The sequence below is a fragment of the Struthio camelus genome, chromosome 39 (assembly GCF_040807025.1).
Source record: "Struthio camelus isolate bStrCam1 chromosome 39, bStrCam1.hap1, whole genome shotgun sequence".
Classification (NCBI taxonomy): Eukaryota; Metazoa; Chordata; class Aves; order Struthioniformes; family Struthionidae; genus Struthio; species Struthio camelus.
The window spans coordinates 253,640-275,486 of record NC_090980.1 but is presented as its reverse complement, the minus strand read 5'-3'; the positions used below and the strand labels follow the sequence as shown (position 1 = coordinate 275,486).

The 21,847-nt window shown below is 67.3% G+C and overlaps 1 protein-coding gene across 1 annotated transcript; it reads left to right on the top strand.

The window, feature by feature from the left end:
* The first annotated feature begins 15,854 nt into the window (after positions 1-15,854).
* On the top strand, positions 15,855-21,584 carry ERFL (ETS repressor factor like). The gene is made up of 5 exons (XM_068924246.1): positions 15,855-15,918; positions 19,118-19,352; positions 19,579-19,774; positions 20,959-21,082; positions 21,163-21,584. The coding sequence occupies exons 1-5, from the start codon at positions 15,855-15,857 to the stop codon at positions 21,582-21,584; spliced, it is 1,041 nt and encodes a 346-aa protein (XP_068780347.1).
* Positions 21,585-21,847: the final 263 nt, after the last annotated feature.

Sequence of the window (21,847 nt, the reverse complement as noted above, 5' to 3'; positions counted from 1 at the left end):
GGGTTGGGGGGGGGGAAGCGCCAGCTTTGCACAAAGAGCTTCCGCGTCGCCTCGTCTCCCGCTGGCCCGCTGCTCCCGTCGCTCCCCGCGCCCCAAACGGGGCCGGTGCCCACCGGTGCCACCAGTGCACGGGGCTGGTGCCCACCAGTGCACAGGCCTGGGGAGAAGGGCAGCTCCGTGCTGGGGGGGGGGGCTGCATGCTGCTCTCCGCGGCCGCCTGGAGCCCGGCAGCGTGCATCCGAGCCGGATTAGGCATCCCTCCCCGTTCCCACGCCCGACTCCGTTTCCTTGCAGACAGTCCCCCCCCCCCCCCATTTGCTTTGCCGGCGAAGCGGGGGAGCGTTTTAGCTCCCCGTCCCACCCGTGCCGGGCAGAGGGGCCGTGCTCCCACGCGTGCAAGGCGCACGAGCGTGCGCTTGCACCCTCGAGCGTGCGCAGAGGGCGCAGCCGTGCCCGCTTTGCCTGCGCGGCTTCGCCCCTGCCCAAAATGTCTCTGCGGGCAAATGTTCTCGCCCGTTTGATCTCACGCCTCCGCCGCCGCCGCTGGAAAACAAACAAATCCTGCGCTCCCGGGGGAGAGGCCTGGGGAAAAAAAAGCTCTCGTCTGCCCTTGCAGCGGGTAAAGCAGGAGCTGGGGTTGGGGGGGGCACGGGGCTCGCAGCACCCCGTGCGCCTGGCGGAGCTGCAGCCGCTGCACCCAGCTCCGCGGCAAAGCGCCATGCCCAGCGGCTGCTTGCAGCCGGTTGGGAACGGCTTGTCTTGTCATCGACCCAAAATAATCCCGTTTGAACCCAAAGCCTGCTGTTGGCGGGGGGGGGGGTGGTTCTCTGTGCTCCGACTCAAAGCCCCGGCACCGAAACGCCAGGGGCGCTTGGGGCCTGCAGGGACGCCGCTCGGGCTGGGCTCGCGCGGGAGCCGCAGGCGTGGGGGCAGCGGCTCTCTGACCCACCCCGGCACGGCCCGATTTTGGCGCGGGGGGGGGTCCCTCATCTCCAGGCAGGCTGCAATGGGGGGGGGGGGGTGAAAGGAGGGGCCGACCGCAGGGGTCCCACGTTGTAGAGCGGCAGCACGGGCGCCGGCGGTTTTCCCCAGTGTTTTCCCCCAGGTTTTGCAGACCAGGCTCCATCCCCGCAGCAGGTTTTGCGGCAGTGGCGTGATTTGGGGCACGGAGAGGAGCGGGGCTGAGGCTGGGGGTATGTGCGGCGGGGGGAAATCGCTGCTTCTCTGTCCCTATGGCTCAAACGCCTCCACTCGCATCCACCGCAAAGCCGGGGTGCGGCAGAGCTCCGCGCTGGCTGCTAATGCTGCAGGGATTCATGCATGCACACGCACACGCTTGCACATGCACACGCACACACATACACCCTTGCACGCCCCGTCTGCACCCCACACAGCAGTCTGCTGGCATGCACAGGCTCCCGCCGTGCCCCATTGCACACGTATCCCTGTCTCCCTGCATGCACACGCGCACGCTTGGGCGCCCCGTCTGCACCCTGCGCAGCAGTCCGCCGGCACACACAGGAACCCGCTTGCACACTGGGCCCCATTGCACACGCACACGTATCCCCCATCTCCCTCCATGCACACGCACACGTGATACGCTTGCACACTCCCATCCGCTCCCTGCCCTCCCTTGCCCACGCACCTGCAGCCCCGTGCTCCAGTGCGCACACATCCCGCTGCGCAGCCTTGCAGGCACGGCAAGAGCCCCCGAAACATCCCCGCCGAGATTTTCCACCCCTAGTTCAGGACTGCTGGGGTTGGGAGGGGGATGCCCCAAACTATTGCACAGCACCCCCTCGCCGGACTCTGCCCTCTGGGACCCCCCCACCCGGGAACCTGCCGTCCTCGTGCGCCGAGGGTCCCGGGCAGAGGTGCGGGCGCGGGAGAGAGCCGGGGGCCCGGTGCCAGGCCTGGCTGCGAGAGGCAGCCCAGCGCCCCATCGATCGGTGCGGGGAGCCGGCGTGAGAGTTGCATCTTGTCACAATAATTTATTGCTCTCATCCCCGCCTGATCGATGCTTTGAATTAGCGAAGCACCCGGCTTTAATATTTACCCTCCGCGCCGCACCTCCCCGGCCAGCCCCATTGATCCGGCCGCGGCCCGCAGCGGGATGGGGAGCGCGGCGGAGCAGGGGTGTCCGGGGAGGCCTGGGCGGACACGCGCCGGCCGGCTCGCGGGCGCCGCAGGTGCAGCGCCCGGTGCACGCACGCAGCCCTGCCGCAGACCGGGGCCGGGAGAGCCGCCGGTGTAAACGGGGTGGGGGGGGGGACAGGAACAGGTTTACCCCAGCATGGTGCGGGCAGCCAGCTTTGCTCCGTCCTTGACCACGCGTGAACGGGGATGGGGCGTCCCCCAGGTCTGTCCCTGGCCCCCCCCCCAATTGCAAGGAGCTCAGGAGGGTCTGAACCCCCTAATTGCAAGGAGCTCAGGAGGGTCCAAACCCCTTTATTGCAAGGAGCTTGGCAGGGTCTGAACCCCCTAATTGCAAGGCCCTGCGGGGGGGGTCCTGGCCCCCTAATTGTAAGGAGCTCGGGAGGGTCCCAGCTGCCCTTTTGCAAGGAGCTTGGGAGGGTCCGAAACCCCTAATTGCAAGGACCTTGGGGGGGCTCCTGGACCCCCTAATTGCAAGGAGCTTGACAGGGTCCTGGTCCCCCTAATTGCAAGGACTTCAGAAGGGTCTGAATCCTCTAATTGCAAGGAGCTCAGAAAGGTTTGAACCCCCTAATTGCAAGGATCTGGGGGGGTAGGTCCCAGCTCCCCTAATTGCAAGGACCTCAAGAGGGTCCTGACCCCCCCCCAATCACAAGGACCTTGAGGGGGCCCAGCCCCTCTAATTCCAAGGACCTCGGAAGGGTCTGAATCCCCTAATTGTGAGTAGCTCGGAAAGGTCTGAACCCCCTAATTGCAAGGACCTGGGGGGGGTCCCAGCTCCCCTAATTGCAAGATGCTCAGCAGGGTCCCAGCCCCCCCCCATCACAAGGAGCTCAGCAGGGTCCCCTAATTACGAGGACGTCGTATCCAGATGCCGCCGCGCTTCGGAAGCGCCGGGCCCCGAGGCCGGTGCGCGGCAGCTCAGGAAAAGCCTCTCGCGGCTCGGGGGGCCGGACGCGCTCGTGGGCCCGCGGTCTGCTCTCCGCCGCCTCCAGCCACCGGCGCTTAATTGGTGCCGCGCGGAGAGCCCCCATGCAGGAGGCGAGCAGCTCCGGCACGGCGCTGGGAGCACGGGCGCTGGAGCCGCGATGCCCGGCCGCGGCGGGGCGCAGCTTGGGAATTGGGCAAACGGCTCCCTCCCGCCCGTGCAGCCCAGGCTGGGGATTTTTGGCTGGTGCAACGCTTGGGCACGACCGCTCCCCGCATCCCCCTGGAATAAATCCCCAGGCTGCAGGCCGAGTGGAAAATGAACCCCGCTTTCCCACGGTGCCCGTGCCTCGTGCCCGGCCCCGCGCGCTCGTGCCGGGCGCCTGCAAATGCCGGGCGCAGCCCTGAGCCGGCGCCGGGGCCCCCGCCGAGCCCCCCGCTCGCTCCCGCTGCCTGTTTGCCTCTCTCGGCCACGTCGCTGGGTTTTCATTTCATCTCCCTCTCTCGCCCTCGCTCTCCAGGACATGGATACGTGTCAAAGTGTAAACGTAAAATGCTTAAATAAAACTGGCATCAGAAATAAAGTGGCTTCAAATGAAGAAATATGGAGCCTGTTCTCCCCTCTCGGAGCGGCCGGGAGCCGAGAATTTCTCCATTTCTCTCTACTTTGGAGGCACTGTCGGGGAAACCCCCCCGGGGCTGTCAGGGAATAACCAGCTAACGATGATTTAATGACGGCTGCAGGCCGTACGGGCGGATAGGGCCTGGGGTGCCGGAGCGATCGGGGCCGGGATTGCCTCGGCCGCCTGCGTGCCCAGCTCCGCGGGTCGCGTCTGCCGCGCTGCGGCTCTCGCCCTCGTGCAAGGCAGGTTTGTGCACCGCGTGCTGCTGCTGGTGCTGCCAGCCGCCGCGCACCAGCCTTGCACGCGAGCGGGCGTGAAAGGCGCCGTGCGCCTTGGCTGGGGCACGAGGCCGTGCGAGCGCGAGGCTCGGTGGCGGCTCTGGAAGTTTATTCACGCGTTTGCAGAACGGGAGAAAATCCTCCCGGCAAAGCAGTGCTCGTGTTTGCACAGAAGCCGCTTTTTTTCTGCAGATATTTGCTTACAGATCTTGCAGCATGAAATACACCCCTCGCGCGCAACGCAGAATGACGAGCCCCGTAAGAGGAGCACCATTTCCACGGTCTCGCTAACATGTTGCCTGTTATCACGATGCAAAATTATCGCACGCCCTGAGCAGCGCACTGGTATGTCTATCAAACATGCGTGTTGCATACGTGCATGAAGGGCATGCCGGCCTCCAAGGCTGAGCAAAACGTGGAGATATACCAGGAAAAGAAAACGCGACACGCTTCCCACACTGTTTGTCTGCTGGGAAAGGGCTGTAGGTATCGGCAGAGATGCTGGCGAGACGAATCCCCCCGCCCCGAATTGTGTTTCGGAGCAGGACCGGCTTTGCACACGCGTAGGTGGGTTGCACTATGTCCACGGGTGTAAAACGCGACCCGTTGCGGGTGTGCACAGCACCTGGCCGGCCGGGGCCAGAGTGTGTCCGTGCGAAGGAGCCGTGCAAGCGGCAGCGGCGTGCATGCATGCCGGCAGAGCAGGACGTGTCCGTGCAAGGCGTATTGTGTGTCCGTACAGGACAGACTTGTCCGTCAGTGGCGTTTTGCGGTGTCTGCTTGCACCTGTGTATACGTGGCACTGGGGCGTGTGCACATGCGTGCACGGGGGTGCACGGTGCCAGCGTGCAGGGAGCACACCAGCTCGCACACACGTGTGCTGCCCTGGATGCCTGTGTGGGTTGCGATAGCTCTGGCTGTCTGTCCAGTGTAATTAAAGCCCCATGACCCACGAGATGGCATCAGCACGTCACTTTGATTAATTAGAGTATTAACAGCCACCACCGGGTCACGGGCCCCGGTTCCCTTCTGCTGGGGAGCGAAAGGAAAATAATAACAAAGGGAAACTTTGGGGGGACTGACAGAGACCCCCGACTCCCGGGGACACCGGGGCCCCGAGCAAACAAGGCCACTCGTGGGGGACAACGGCCATCCCCGAGATCCCTGGTGACATCCCACCCAGGCAGAGCAGCACCGTGGGCCCAGGGTCCCTGCGCAGGGTGCACACGGGTGGGAGCCGGCACACGGACCGCGCTCGCCCGGGGGTGTGAGCGGGCGCTCGCACGCGTGAGCCAGCTGGCGAACCCGCAGCTGTGCAGGCACGTGGGCGTTCGCACACACGTGCGGGAGGCGGCGTGCAAGCCGGTGGCGGTGCATGCACGTGAGCACTTGCACACCTACGGGAGCCGGCGTGCGAACCTCCCCCCCCCGGGTTGTGCAGGCACGGCGAGCATTTGCACACACCTGCGGGAGCTGGCGCACAAGCCGCAGGTGCACAAGCGCTGGCACACGCGTGTGCAAGTGAGCTCATGACCCCTGCGTGTGTGTGTGTGTGTGTGCGCGTCCACGGGTTTCAGCCTGTTGCTCTCTCCTTCCTTCCTCTCTCCCGACAGCCGCGGGGCGGGGGCGCTAATTACCCGTTAATTGCTAATTAACCGGCCCCCGCGGTGGCGACCGGCGGGGGGGGGCGGTCCTGACCCCCCCCCCAGCCCCGGTGACACCAGTCACCCCCGGCCCCGCCGCCTCCGCGCCCCCCTCCCCGCGCCGTCCGCCTCTCCTGGGAGCCGCCGAGCGCAAACAGCCCGCGGCCCCGCGTGTTCGCGGCGCGCCGGGACCGGATGCGCCCGGCGGCGGCGGCGCTTTGATGTGGCGGCGCCGCGCGTCCCCCCCTCCCCGGGCCCGGATCCGCCGCCACGGGGGGCTCGGAGCGGCTGGCGATGGGCTGGTCCCGGTCCCGGTCCTGGTTCCGTGTCCCCGCCCGGCCCGGCGACCTGCGAGACGGAGCGGGACGCCCCGTCGGGGCTGCCCGGCTCCCCCGGAGCGGGCCGGGGGCAGAGAGTCCCCACCGACCGCTCCTGTCCCCTCTGCCGACACGGTTCCCACGGATCGCTCCTGTCCCCTCTGCGGACACGGACCGCTCCTGTCCCCTCTGCGGACACGGTCCCCACGGATCGCTCCTGTCCCCTCTGCGGACACGGACCGCTCCTGTCCCCTCTGCCGACACGGTTCCCACGGACCGCTCCTGTTCCCTCTGCGGACACGGACCGCTCCTGTCCCCTCTGCCGACACGGTTCCCACGGATCGCTCCTGTCCCCTCTGCGGACACGGTCCCCACGGTCCGCTCCTGTCCCCTCTGCGGACACGGACCGCTCCTGTCCCCTCTGCCGACACGGTTCCCACGGACCGCTCCTGTCCCCTCTGCGGACACGGACCGCTCCTGTCCCCTCTGCGGACACGGTTCCCACGGATCGCTCCTGTCTCCTATGCGGACACGGTCCCCACGGTCCGCTCCTGTCCCCTCTGCGGACACGGACCGCTCCTGTCCCCTCTGCCGACACGGACCGCTCCTGTCCCCTCTGCGGACACGGTTCCCACGGATCGCTCCTGTCCCCTCTGCGGACACGGACCGCTCCTGTCCCCTCTGCCGACACGGTCCCCACCGACCGCTCCTGTCCCCTCTGCGGACACGGACCGCTCCTGTCCCCTCTGCGGACACGGTCCCCACGGACCGCTCCTGTCCCCTCTGCGGACACGGTTCCCACGGTCCGCTCCTGTCCCCTCTGCCGACACGGTCCCCACCGACCGCTCCTGTCCCCTCTGCCGACACGGACCACTCCTGTCCCCTCTGCCGACACGGTCCCCACGGATCGCTCCTGTCCCCTCTGCGGACACGGACCGCTCCTGTCCCCTCTGCCGACACGGTCCCCACGGATCGCTCCTGTCCCCTCTGCGGACACGGTTCCCACGGATCGCTCCTGTCCCCTCTGCGGACACGGACCGCTCCTGTCCCCTCTGCCGACACGGTCCCCACCGACCGCTCCTGTCCCCTCTGCGGACACGGACCGCTCCTGTCCCCTCTGCGGACACGGTCCCCACGGACCGCTCCTGTCCCCTCTGCGGACACGGTTCCCACGGTCCGCTCCTGTCCCCTCTGCCGACACGGTCCCCACCGACCGCTCCTGTCCCCTCTGCGGACACGGACCGCTCCTGTCCCCTCTGCCGACACGGTCCCCACGGATCGCTCCTGTCCCCTCTGCGGACACGGACCGCTCCTGTCCCCTCTGCCGACACGGTCCCCACGGATCGCTCCTGTCCCCTCTGCGGACACGGACCGCTCCTGTCCCCTCTGCCGACACGGTCCCCACGGATCGCTCCTGTCCCCTCTGCGGACACGGTTCCCACGGTCCGCTCCTGTCCCCTCTGCGGACACGGACCGCTCCTGTCCCCTCTGCCGACACGGTCCCCACCGACCGCTCCTGTCCCCTCTGCGGACACGGTTCCCACGGATCGCTCCTGTCCCCTCTGCCGACACGGACCGCTCCTGTCCCCTCTGCGGACACGGTTCCCACGGATCGCTCCTGTCTCCTCTGCGGACACGGTCCCCACGGATCGCTCCTGTCCCCTATGCGGACACGGTCCCCACCGACCGCTCCTGTCCCCTCTGCGGACACGAACCGCTCCTGTCCCCTCTGCGGACACGGTTCCCACGGATCGCTCCTGTCCCCTCTGCGGACACGGTCCCCACGGATCGCTCCTGTCCCCTATGCGGACACGGTCCCCACCGACCGCTCCTGTCCCCTCTGCGGACACGAACCGCTCCTGTCCCCTCTGCGGACACGGTTCCCACGGATCGCTCCTGTCCCCTCTGCGGACACGGTCCCCACCGACCGCTCCTGTCCCCTCTGCCGACACGGACCGCTCCTGTCCCCTCTGCGGACACGGTTCCCACGGATCGCTCCTGTCCCCTCTGCGGACACGGACCGCTCCTGTCCCCTATGCGGACACGGTCCCCACGGATCGCTCCTGTCCCCTCTGCGGACACGGACCGCTCCCGTATCCTATGCGGACACGGACCGCTCCTGCCGCCCCATTTCCCGGCCGCTGCCCCGGCCGCTGCGGGCTCTGCAGGGCTCCGAGGGCCGCGCTGCCCACGGCAGGACCCGCCACGGGCCGGCACCCCTGCACCCACGCGGGTTCGTCCTTGCGCTCCAGCGCAGGGCGAGGCGGAGCCGCGGGGCTGCTGCTTGCTGCGCTCTCCCTTCGCCAAGCGCTCCTCTGGCAATGTTTGCACTGCGCAAATGGTGTGCATCGGCACGCTTGTGCTACGGGTATATAGGATATTTCCTCTATAGGAAGCCCTATGGGCTTTTGGCTTTATATCAATATCTATATTTACGCTGCATATATGGAAACGTGTCATCGAAATATACTGTTTAGAGTTTATCCTTTCCATACAAACTGCTGGGGTTAAATTGTACACAGACAAGTTTCTATTATAGATTTACTTGCTATAGGTTATTACTTCTATACAAATAGCTATAGCTAAATTATATAAATACTATAGATATAGACATTTTTCTGTTACAGAAATATTGCCTAGATTATTTCTATATCAGTATATTTATATCACATATATATTTATAGACACGTTTCTTTTACAGATGTACTGCCTACAGGATATTATTTATTTACAAATAGCTATAGGATATTATTCCTATATCAATATCTATATTTATGCTGTTTATTTAGTATATATACAGACTCATTTCTACTATAGAAATGCTACAGATAATCTATTCTTTCTATAGAAATATGTATAGCTTGTGTGAATACTTATATTTATCCTGTACATAAAAATATATACAGGCATGCTTCTGCTACGGACGTAGCTATTGTTTCTATGCGAGTATCTATATTTATAGAGTGCATAATAGTGAACGATATAAAGGCGAGTCTTTCCTTTCGGTATATACGGTTACAGGTGTCTCACAGCTACGCTGCGCACTCGGGGCATCCTGCACAGGGCGTTTCTCCGCACGAGCCTTTCCAGCCCGCTCTTTCCGTGCCGGTTTCTCACCGGCCGCACGGGCTCCCTTGGCGGGCTATAGGCATGTGTATGGTTTCTATAGGCATGTGCATGGTTTCTATAGGTGTGTGTGTGCAGGGACGCGTCGGGGCGGCTGCTTCTCCCTCGCGGCTCCTGGCCAGTGTCAAAATCCTCCCCCCTCCGTGTTCCCGGGCGTGCACACGCGTGTCCCAGCCTCTCCGTGCTCGCAGCCTGATGCACACGCGTGTCCGGCTTTGCACGGCGCTGCACACACATGCACGGCGCGGCACAACCCTTCCCGGTTCGGCACGGCGCTGCCCAAACTTGCACGGCGCCGCACGCGCGTGGACCCCACTCGCGGTCCCGGGACACACCGGGGCGGCGCGGACCGAGCTGCAGAGTGGTCCCGGGACCGGCAGCGGTGCCCCGTGGGGCCGGCGCCCCCATCCCTCCGTCCCCTCATCCCTCCTGCCTTTCCCCTCTCCTCCCCCCTCCATCACTCACGTCTGTCCCATCCATCTCCCCACGCATCCATCCATCCACCCCTCCTTCCCCCCGCACGCCTTCAATCTGTTCACCCCTCCTTCTCGCCATCCATCTCTCCCTCTTTCCCTCCATCCATTCCTCCTTCTCCCCTTTCCTTCTCCCCACTGTCCCCCTCCTCTCACCTTCTCCTCCTCTCTCTCCAACCTTCCTTCTCCCTATCCCTCCTTCTACCCTTCTCTCCATCATCTCTCCATCCCTCTTTTTCTCCAGCCTTCTCTCCCCTTCTCTTCTTTCCCCTTTGCTCTCTCCATTTCTTCTCTCTGTCCCCTTCTCCACTCCTTCTCCCCATCCCACCACTCTTCCCCCTTTTCTCTCTCCATCCCTTCTCCTCCCCATCCCTCTCTTTATTCCTTCTCCTCTTCTCCATTCCTTCTCCTCCCCATCTCTCTATCCCATCGCGCTCTCCATCCCTCTCTTCACCCCATCGCTCTCCCCATCCCTTCTCCTCCCCACCCCTCCACCCCATCGCTCTCCCCATCCCTCTCCCCATCCCTTCTCCTCCCCACCCCTCCACCCCATCGCTCTCCCCATCCCTCTCCCCATCCCTTCTCCCCACCCCTCCACGCCATCCCTCTCCCCATCCCTTCTCCTCCCCATCCCTCTCTTTATTCCTTCTCCTCTTCTCCATTCCTTCTCCTCCCCACCCCTCCACCCCATCGCTCTCCCCATCCCTCTCCCCATCCCTTCTCCTCCGCACCCCTCCACCCCATCCCTCTCCCCATCCCTTCTCCCCACCCCTCCACCCCATCGCTCTCCCCATCCCTCTCCCCATCCCTTCTCCTCCGCACCCCTCCACCCCATCCCTCTCCCCATCCCTTCTCCTCCCCATCCCTCCACCCCATCGCTCTCCCCATCCCTCTCCCCATCCCTTCTCCTCCCCACCCCTCCACCCCATCGCTCTCCCCATCCCTCTCCCCATCCCTTCTCCTCCCCATCCCTCCACCCCATCCCTCTCCCCATCCCTCTCCCCATCCCTTCTCCCCACCCCTCCACCCCATCGCTCTCCCCATCCCTCTCCCCATCCCTTCTCCTCCCCACCCCTCCACCCCATCCCTTCTCCCCACCCCTCCACCCCATCCCTCTCCCCATCCCTCTCCCCATCCCTTCTCCTCCGCACCCCTCCACCCCATCCCTCTCCCCATCCCTTCTCCTCCCCACCCCTCCATCCCCGCCGCCGGCCGGGGGCGGCCCCTCGTTATCCTGCCGGGGCCGGCGCATCAAAGCGGCCCATTGATCCCCGCATCGATCCGGGCCGGGCCGGGCCGGGCCGGGCCGGGGGGGCCGGGGCCGGGGGGGCCGGGGGGGGGCCGGGCCGCGCTCCCATCGCCGCGGGTCATGAAACAATGAGCCGAGCCGGGCCGCGGCCGGGCGGTAATTGGGGCCATGAATAATGCAGGCGGCGGGGGGGGCCGGGGGGGGGCTAGGGGCGTTAGAGCATGGGGGGCTGGGGGGGCTGGGATAGGGGGTGCTGGGGTGTTAGAGCATGGGGGGCTGGGGGGGCTGGGGCAGGGGGTGCTGGGGTGTTAGAGCATGGGGGACTGGGGGGGCTGGGGCAGGGGGTGCTGGGGTGTTAGAGCATGGGGGCTGGGGGGGCTGGGATAGGGGGTGCTGGGGCGTTAGAGCATGGGGGGCTGGGGGGGCTGGGATAGGGGGTGCTGGGGTGTTAGAGCATGGGGGCTGGGGGGGCTGGGATAGGGGGTGCTGGGGCGTTAGAGCATGGGGGGCTGGGGGGGCTGGGGCAGGGGGTGCTGGGGTGTTAGAGCATGGGGGGCTGGGGGGGCTGGGATAGGGGGGAATTGGGGTTTGGGGAACTGGGGGTGTTAGGTCCTGGGGGGCCGGTGCTGCAGGCCGGGGTGGGGGCTGCACACAGCAGTGGGGGGCCGGGGTGAGGGGGGACGTGTAGGCAAACGGAGCCCCCAGGGTTGCTGCCCCCCACCACGATGCTGGCACAGCCCACGCGTATGTGCAGCAGCTGCGCATCCGCGTAGGGTCCGCGCGTAGGATCTGTGCCGGCTCCCCATGTAGGGTCCACATAGGGTCCGCATAGGGCCTGTGCATAGGGTCCCTGCGTAGGGTCTGCACATAGGGTCCCCATGCAGGGTCCCCACGCAGGGTCCATGCATAGGATCCCCGCGTAGGTTCTGCATAGGGTCCCCATGTAGGGTCCCCACGCAGGGTCCATGCATAGGATCCCTGCATAGGTTCTGCATAGGGTCCCCATGTAGGGTCCCCACGCAGGGTCCATGCATAGGATCCCTGCATAGGTTCTGCATAGGGTCCCCATGTAGGGTCCCCACGCAGGGTCCATGCATAGGATCCCTGCATAGGTTCTGCATAGGGTCCCCATGTAGGGTCCCCACGCAGGGTCCATGCATAGGATCCCTGCGTAGGTTCTGCATAGGGTCCCCATGTAGGGTCCCCACACAGGGTCCATGCATAGGATCCCTGCATAGGTTCTGCATAGGGTCCCCATGTAGGGTCCCCACACAGGGTCCATGCATAGGATCCCTGCGTAGGTTCTGCATAGGGTCCCCATGTAGGTTCAGCGTGTACGGTCCACGTAGGGTCCCGGCGTGGGGTCCGTGTAGGGTCCCGTATAGGATGCAGGTAGGGTCTGCATAGGGTTCATTTGCACAGGCTACGCGTACGGGGCGCGTGCAGCAAGCACGCGTGTCTGAGCGTGCACCGGGGGGGCATGTAGGGGGTTCGCATGTATACAAGCGGGGTGTACGCGCACAGTGCGTATGCACGTGTGCGGTGTGCGTGTAAGGGACGTGCATTGCACGGCGGCTGTGCCTGTAAAGGGGTGGGTGGGTGTGTACGGGGCGTGCACAAAGTGTGTCCGTGCACACGTAGGGTGTGCGCGTGTGCGGGGGGCCTGTGCACAGGGCGTGCGCAGCGTGCTCTCAGAGGGACGTTTAGGTGCGGAAGCGGCGTGTAAAGCATGTCCATGTGTAAGTGCGTGTGTACATTGGGGATGTGTGTGTCTATAAGGGAGGTGTGTAGTGTGCATTTAATGCATGTTTGGGGGTGCGTAGTTGTGTGCGTAAGGGCAGTGTGTGCTAAGGGGCGTGTAAGGGGTGTGAGTGGTCTGTGCACATAAGGGATGTGTGCGGTGTGTGCAAAGTGTCTATACGGGGTGGGGGTGAGGGGTGTACGTGTTTGTGAAAGGGTGCGTTTGGGTGTGCTTGAGGACGCCTGTGTGTGTGTGTGTGTGTGTCTGTGTGTAAGGGAGGTGTCTGTGTGCATGTGTGTGTGCAACGAGCCTGTGCACGAGGACGTGTGCGTGCACGAGGACGTGTGCGTGTAAGGGACACGGGTGTAAGGATGTGGGATGTGCACACAGGCATGAGGGGGATGTAAGGACAAGCGGTGCGCGGGCGGGAGGGGTGTGCGCGTGCCCCAGGGAGGTGTGTTTCAGGGCGTGCGGGGTGTATTAGTGGTGTGTGTGTCGGGGTGCGTTGGGGCACATCAGGGGTGCATTAGGGGTCTGTTGGGGCACATTAGGGGTGCATTGGGGGCATCAGGGGTGTGCTGGAGTGAGTTGGCGTGTGTTGGGGTGCATCAGGAGTGAATTGGGGCACATCGGGGTGCATGGGGGGCATTAGGGGGCATCAGGAGTGCGTTGGAGTGCGTCGGGGTGTGTTGGGGTGCATCAGGGAAGCATTAGGGGTGCGTTAGGGGCACGTCGGGGTGCATAGGGGTGCGCTGGGGCATTAGGGGTGCGTTGGAGAGCATTGGGGTGCATTGGGGTGCATCGGGGCACGTCGAGATGCATGGGGAGCATCAGGGGGCATCAGCAGTGCATTGGGGTGCATTAGGGGTGCATCTGGGTGCGTTGGGATCATTAGGGGTACGTTGGAGAGCATTGGGGTGCACTGCGGTGCATCAGGGGTGCGTTGGGGCACGTTGGGGTGCATTGGGGCATCAGGGGGCATCAGTGGTGCCTTGGGGTGTGTTGGGGGGCACTAGGGGTGTATTGGGGTGCATTAGGGGTGCATCGGGGCACATTAGGGGTGCATCAGGTGTGCATTAGGGGTGTGATTGGGGGCGTTAGGGGTGTATCGGGGGTGCATTAGGGGTGCATCGGGGATGCGTCGGGGGCTCGTCGGAGCGCGTTAGGGGGTGCGGGGGGGGCGCATCGGGGGGCGCTAGGGCCGCGCGCCGGCGCTGGGCGCGGGGGGGGCGCGCAGGGCCGCGGAGCCCCCGCGCCGCCCGCCGCGGGCCCGGCAATTCCCAGCGCTGCTCGTTAGTTCGTGGCTCCGGGAGGCGCCGCCGAGTTGAAAGCGCCGTAACCGAAATCAAAACTAACAAGGAAACGAGCCGCTGCCGGGCGCGGGGGGGGGCGGGGGGGGGCTTCCGTCGGCCGCGGCGGGGGGGCTGCGGGAGGCCCCGGCCCTGCACCCCAAACTCTCCCCTGCACCCCAAACCCTGCACCCCGCATCCCCCCTGCATCCCCCCTGCACCCCAAACCCTGCACCCTGCACCCCAAACACTGCCCTGCATCCCGTCCCTGCACCCCGCATCCCCCCTGCATCCCCCCTGCACCCCAAACCCTGCACCCTGCACCCCAAACCCTGCACCCCGCATCCCCCCTGCATCCCGCATCCCCCCTGCATCCCCCTGCATCCCCCCTGCATCCCCCCTGCACCCCAAACCCTGCACCCCGCATCCCCAAACCCTGCCCTGCATCCCGTCCCTGCACCCCGCATCCCCCCTGCATCCCCCCTGCACCCCAAACCCTGCACCCTGCACCCCAAACCCTGCACCCCGCATCCCCCCTGCATCCCGCATCCCCCCTGCATCCCCCTGCATCCCCCCTGCACCCCAAACTCTCCCCTGCACCCCAAACCCTGCACCCCGCATCCTCAAACCCTGCCCTGCATCCCGTCCCTGCACCCTGCATCCCCCCTGCATCCCCCCTGCATCCCCCCTGCACCCCAAACTCTCCCCTGCACCCCAAACCCTGCACCCCGCATCCTCAAACCCTGCCCTGCATCCCGTCCCTGCACCCCGCATCCCCCCTGCATCCCCCCTGCACCCCAAACCCTGCACCCTGCACCCCAAACACTGCCCTGCATCCCGTCCCTGCACCCCGCATCCCCCCTGCATCCCCCCTGCACCCCAAACCCTGCACCCTGCACCCCAAACCCTGCACCCCGCATCCCCCCTGCATCCCGCATCCCCCCTGCATCCCCCTGCATCCCCCCTGCATCCCCCCTGCACCCCAAACCCTGCACCCCGCATCCCCAAACCCTGCCCTGCATCCCGTCCCTGCACCCCGCATCCCCCCTGCATCCCCCCTGCACCCCAAACCCTGCACCCTGCACCCCAAACCCTGCACCCCGCATCCCCCCTGCATCCCGCATCCCCCCTGCATCCCCCTGCATCCCCCCTGCACCCCAAACTCTCCCCTGCACCCCAAACCCTGCACCCCGCATCCTCAAACCCTGCCCTGCATCCCGTCCCTGCACCCTGCATCCCCCCTGCATCCCCCCTGCATCCCCCCTGCACCCCAAACTCTCCCCTGCACCCCAAACCCTGCACCCCGCATCCTCAAACCCTGCCCTGCATCCCGTCCCTGCACCCTGCATCCCCCCTGCATCCCCCCTGCACCCCAAACCCTGCACCCTGCACCCCAAACCCTGCCCTGCACCCCAAACCCTGCACCCCGCATCCCCCCTGCATCCCCCCTGCACCCCAAACCCTGCACCCTGCACCCCAAACCCTGCACCCCGCATCCCCCCTGCATCCCCCCTGCATCCCCCCTGCACCCCAAACCCTGCACCCTGCACCCCAAACCCTGCACCCCGCATCCCCAAACCCTGCACCCCGCATCCCCCCTGCATCCCCCCTGCATCCCCCCTGCACCCCAAACCCTGCACCCTGCACCCCAAACCCTGCACCCCGCATCCCCAAACCCTGCCCTGCATCCTGTCCCTGCACCCCAAACCCTGCCCCCCACATCCCCAAATCCCCCCTGCATCCCATCCTTGCACCCCAAACCTTCCCCTGTACCCCAAATCCTGCACTCTGCATTCCTAATTTCCTCCTGCACCCCAAACCCTGCGCCCCAAACCCTGCCCTCCCCCCATCCCCCCATCCCCCCAGCTCCCCCTGTCCCTGCATCCCCTAAATCCTCCCCCCTTGGCCCCGGACCCTCTGCCCCCGTCTCCCCCATGCCAGGGCCATCTCGCCGCTGCCCTGGGATTTCGGGGGAGCCCCCACCCGGCCCCCCCCGACGCCCGTCTCGCCCCGCAGGTGTGACCCGGCCGCGCCATGGACTGCAACTGCGTGTCCGACCTGCTCCTCACCTCGCCGGTCCCGGCCCTCTGGACCCCAGGTAAGAGCTGCCGCGCGCACGCACGCCGGCGGGGCCGCGCGTCGGGATGGGGGGGCCCGCTGTCCCCGTCCCGCCGCGCTCCCCCCTCCCCCTGCAGCGCCGGCCCTCCCCGTGGCGTCGGGGCGCGTCTGGCACGGGGGATCCGCGTGTCCGCAGCGCGGGCCCGGCAGCCGGGGCCGGCGCACACACGGCAGCGGGCCCCTCGGCCGCAGCGGGGCAGGACGCCCCACTCGCACCCGGGACCCGCAATCCCCTCGCCCAGAGCCCGCTGCTCGCACTCAGGACCCGCAATCCCCTCGCCCAGAGCCCGCTGCTCGCACCCGGGACACCCTGCTCACACCCGGGACCCGCAATCCCCTCGCCCACAGCCCGCTGCTCGCACCCGGGACACCCCACTCGCACCCGGGACCCGCAATCCCCTCGCCCAGAGCCCGCTGCTCGCACCCGGGACGCCCCACTCACACCCGGGACCCGCAATCCCCTCGCCCAGAGCCCGCTGCTCGCACCCGGGACGCCCCACTCGCACCCGGGACCCGCAATCCCCTCGCCCAGAGCCCGCTGCTCGCACCCGGGACGCCCCACTCGCACCCGGGACCCGCAATCCCCTCGCCCAGAGCCCGCTGCTCGCACCCGGGACGCCCCACTCGCACCCGGGACCCGCAATCCCCTCGCCCAGAGCCCGCTGCTCGCACTCGGGACCCACAATCCCCTCGCCCAGAGCCTGCTGCTCGCACCCGGGACACCCTGCTTGTCCCCGGGACCCGCAAACCCCTCGCCCAGAGCCCGCTGCTCGCACCCGGGACGCCCTGCTTGTCCCCGGGACCCACAATCCCCTCGCCCACAGCCCGCTGCTCGCACCCGGGACACCCTGCTTGTCCCCGGGACCCACAATCCCCTCGCCCACAGCCCGCTGCTCGCACCCGGGACGCCCCACTCGCACCCGGGACCCACAATCCCCTCGCCCACAGCCCGCTGCTCGCACCCGGGACGCCCCACTCGCACCCGGGACCCGCAATCCCCTTGTCTAGAGCCCGCTGCTCACACCCGGGACACCCTGCTCGCACCCAGCACACACAACCCCTCACCCAGAGCCCGCTGCTCGCACCCGGGACACCCTGCTTGCACCCAGCACACACAACCCCTCGCCTAGAGCCCGCTGCTCACACCCGGGACACCCTGCTTGCACCCAGCACACACGACCCCTCGCCTAGAGCCCGCTGCTCACACCCGGGACACCCTGCTCGCACCCAGCACACACAACCCCTCGCCTAGAGCCCGCTGCTCGCACCCGGGACACCCTGCTTGCACCCAGCACACACAACCCCTCACCCAGAGCCCGCTGCTCGCACCCGGGACCCGCAATCCCCTCGCCCACAGCCCGCTGCTCGCACCCGGGACACCCCACTCGCACCCGGGACCCGCAATCCCCTCGTCTAGAGCCCGCTGCTCGCACCCGGGACACCCCGCTCACACCCGGGACCCGCAATCCCCTCGCCCAGAGCCCGCTGCTCGCACTCGGGACCCACAATCCCCTCGCCCAGAGCCTGCTGCTCGCACCCGGGACACCCTGCTTGTCCCCGGGACCCGCAAACCCCTCGCCCAGAGCCCGCTGCTCGCACCCGGGACGCCCTGCTTGTCCCCGGGACCCACAATCCCCTCGCCCACAGCCCGCTGCTCGCACCCGGGACACCCTGCTTGTCCCCGGGACCCACAATCCCCTCGCCCACAGCCCGCTGCTCGCACCCGGGACGCCCCACTCGCACCCGGGACCCACAATCCCCTCGCCCACAGCCCGCTGCTCGCACCCGGGACGCCCCACTCGCACCCGGGACCCGCAATCCCCTTGTCTAGAGCCCGCTGCTCACACCCGGGACACCCTGCTCGCACCCAGCACACACAACCCCTCGCCCAGAGCCCGCTGCTCGCACCCGGGACACCCTGCTTGCACCCAGCACACACAACCCCTCACCCAGAGCCCGCTGCTCGCACCCGGGACACCCTGCTCGCACCCAGCACACACGACCCCTCACCCAGAGCCCGCTGCTCACACCCAGGACGCCCCGCTCGCACCCAGCACACACAACCCCTCACCCAGAGCCCGCTGCTCACACCCGGGACACCCTGCTCGCACCCAGCACACACAACCCCTCACCCAGAGCCCGCTGCTCACACCCGGGACACCCTGCTTGCACCCAGGACGCCCCGCTCGCACCCAGCACACACGACCCCTCACCCAGAGCCCGCTGCTCACACCCAGGACGCCCCGCTCGCACCCAGCACACACAACCCCTCACCCAGAGCCCGCTGCTCACACCCGGGACACCCTGCTCGCACCCAGCACACACAACCCCTCACCCAGAGCCCGCTGCTCACACCCGGGACACCCTGCTTGCACCCAGCACACACAACCCCTCACCCAGAGCCCGCTGCTCGCACCCGGTACACCCTGCTCGCACCCAGCACACATGACCCCTCGCCTAGAGCCCGCTGCTCACACCCGGGACACCCTGCTCGCACCCAGCACACACAACCCCTCACCCAGAGCCCGCTGCTCGCACCCGGGACACCCTGCTCGCACCCAGCACACACAACCCCTCGCCCAGAGCCCGCTGCTCGCACCCGGTACACCCTGCTTGCACCCAGCACACACAACCCCTCACCCAGAGCCCGCTGCTCGCACCCGGGACACCCTGCTTGCACCCAGCACACACAACCCCTCACCCAGAGCCCGCTGCTCGCACCCGGGACACCCTGCTCGCACCCAGCACACACAACCCCTCGCCCAGAGCCCGCTGCTCACACCCAGGACGCCCCGCTCACACCCAGCACACACAACCCCTCACCCAGAGCCCGCTGCTCACACCCGGGACACCCTGCTCGCACCCAGCACACACAACCCCTCACCCAGAGCCCGCTGCTCACACCCAGGACGCCCCGCTCACACCCAGCACACACAACCCCTCACCCAGAGCCCGCTGCTCACACCCGGGACACCCTGCTCGCACCCAGCACACACGACCCCTCGCCCAGAGCCCGCTGCTCACACCCGGGACACCCTGCTTGCACCCAGGACGCCCCGCTCGCACCCAGCACACACGACCCCTCACCCAGAGCCCGCTGCTCACAGCCAGGACACCCTGCTCGCACCCGGGACACACGACCCCTCTCCCAGGACACCCTGCCGGTTGCCTCCCCGCAGGCTTCGCCTTCCCAGACTGGGCGTACAAGCCGGAGTCGAGCCCGGGCTCGCGGCAGATCCAGCTGTGGCACTTCATCCTGGAGCTGCTGCAGAAGGAGGAGTACCAGAACGTCATCGCCTGGCAGGGCGACTACGGCGAGTTCGTCATCAAGGACCCCGACGAGGTGGCCCGGCTCTGGGGCATCCGCAAGTGCAAGCCCCACATGAACTACGACAAGCTGAGCCGGGCGCTGAGGTGAGCGCGGGGCGAAGGTGGGGACCCGGCCAGACACCCCCCCCCCCAAAAAAAAAGGGCTGTCGATACCCATTTAGCACTTCATTAATATTAATTAGGGAGGCGGACTCTCAAGGGCCGCAGTTAATGAACAAGCGGCAGCACAGCTGGTGGGGAAGTGGGGGCTCGGGCCCAGGCGTCCGGGCTCCCCTCCCCATCGCCTCCCCCCCCTCCCGTCGCCCCCCAGGTACTACTACAACAAGCGGATCCTGCACAAGACCAAGGGCAAACGCTTCACCTACAAGTTCAACTTCAGCAAGGTGGTGCTGGTCAACTACCCCTTCATCGACGTGGGCGGCAGCTCGCCCTTCCTGCTGGCGCAGGGCCCCTTCGCCGGCGGCGGGGGCGGGCACGGCCCCGACTGCGCCCCCCTCACCCCCGAGGTACCGCGGTGGGGCCGGGGGGGTCCTGGGAGGGTCCTGGGGAGGATCCTGGGGAGGACCAGGTGGTCCTGGGGAGGATCCAGCAGAGGATCCTGGGGAGGACCAGGTGGTCCTGGGGAGGATCCTGGGGAGGATCCCGCAGAGGGTCCCGTGGAGGACCTGGTGGTCCCAGGGAGGATGCCATGGAGGACCTGGTGGTCCTGGGGAGGATCCAGTGGAGGATCCTGGGGAGGACCAGGTGGTCTTGGGGAGGATCCTGCAGAGGATCCCATGGAGGACCCAGTGGTCCCAGGGAGGATGCCTCGGAGGACCTGGTGGTCTTGGGGAGGATCCTGCAGAGGATCAGGTGGTCCCAGGGAGGATCCCATGGGGGACCTGGTGGACCCAGGGAGGACTGCATGGAGGACCAGTGGTCCCGTGGAGGACCCGGTGGTCCCAGGGAGGATGCTGCAGAGGACCTGGTGGTCCCAGGGAAGATCCCGCAGAGGATCCTGTGGAGGACCTGGTGGTCCCAGGGAAGATCCCGCAGAGGATCCTGTGGAGGACCCAGTGGTCCCAGGGAGGATGCCGCAGAGGACCAGGTGGTCCCAGGGAAGATGCTGCAGAGGATCCTGTGGAGGACCCAGTGGTCCCAGGGAGGATGCTGCAGAGGATCCTGTGGAGGACCCAGTGGTCCCAGGGAGGATGCCGCAGAGGACCAGGTGGTCCCAGGGAAGATCCCGCAGAGGATCCTGTGGAGGACCCAGTGGTCCCAGGGAGGATGCCGCAGAGGACCTGGTGGTCCCAGGGAAGATCCCGCAGAGGATCCTGTGGAGGACCAGGTGGTCCTGGGGAGGATCCCACAGAGGATCCCGTGGAGGACCTGGTGGTCCTGCAGAGGATCTCAGGGAGGACGCAGTGGTCCCAGGGAGGATGCTGCGGAGGACCTGGTGGTCCTGGGGAGGATCCCACAGAGGATCCTGTGGAGGACCCGATGGTCCGAGGGAGGATCCTGTGGAGGAACGGGGGGGGGGGCCGCAGAGGATCCCACAGAGGCCTGGGTGGTCCTGGGGAGGATCCGAGAGAGGGTCTCGTAAAGGATCCCGCGGAGGAGCGGGTGGTCCCGGGGAGGACGCCGCGGAGGAGCGGGTGGTGGCGGGGGGCCGCCGGGTTGCACCGCCGCCGCTCACCGCCCCTCTCCGCAGACCCTGCAGTCGCTCTTCTGCAGCCCGCGGCTGGCCGAGCCGCCGAGCCGCTCGCCGCTCTACGAGCGCCAGCCCGAGGCCGAGAAGCTGCGGCTGGACGCGGCGCTGCCCTTCCTGGGCTCAGGTGAGGCGGGGGGCGGCGGCGGGGGGCGGCGGCGGGCGGCGGGGGGCGGCGGCGCCCTCACGGCCGCGCTCTGCCCGCAGGTGTCTCCGGCTACTCCAAGGCGCCGGCGCTGCTGGGGCCCTACGGCCGCGCGGCGCCCCTGCCCGAGTACCCGTGGGGCTGGGGGCCCTACGTGCCCGGCGCGCTGCCCCTCGGCGCCTCCAAGCTGCCCGGCGCCCTCTACTCGCCGCACTTCTACCCGGGGCTGGCGCAGCTGCCGCCGCCGCCGCCGCCCTCCGCGGGGCCCGAGCGCGCCGTCGCCCCGCGGCCCGGGCCGGGGTCGGGGTCGGGGCCGGGACCCGGAGCGCCGCCGCCGCCGGAACCGGAGCCGGCCTCGGACTCGGAGCTGGAGATCACGGACGTGAGCGGCAGCAGCTCGGAGAACGAGGCCGGCAGCCCCCCGCCGCCGCGCCCCCCGCCGGAGGCCGCCCGCGGCCGCCCCAAGGGCCCGGCCCGCAGCTGAGCGCCGCCGTGCCCCGCTGCGCCCCGCCGGGGCCCGTTTTGTACCAGAGTTTTATCTGGGGGGGGGGGGGGGCCGAGCCCGTTAGATGCCGACCGGGGCCCTTCGGCCTGCGGGAGAGGGCCCAGGCGTCCGGGCCTCTGACCCCCAGCACACGGAGGGGACCCAGGCGTCCGGGCCCCTAATCCCCCCCCCCCCCCAGCACAGTGGGGAGGACCCAGGTGTCCAGGCCCCGACCCAGGGAGGGACCCAGGCGTCCGGGCCCC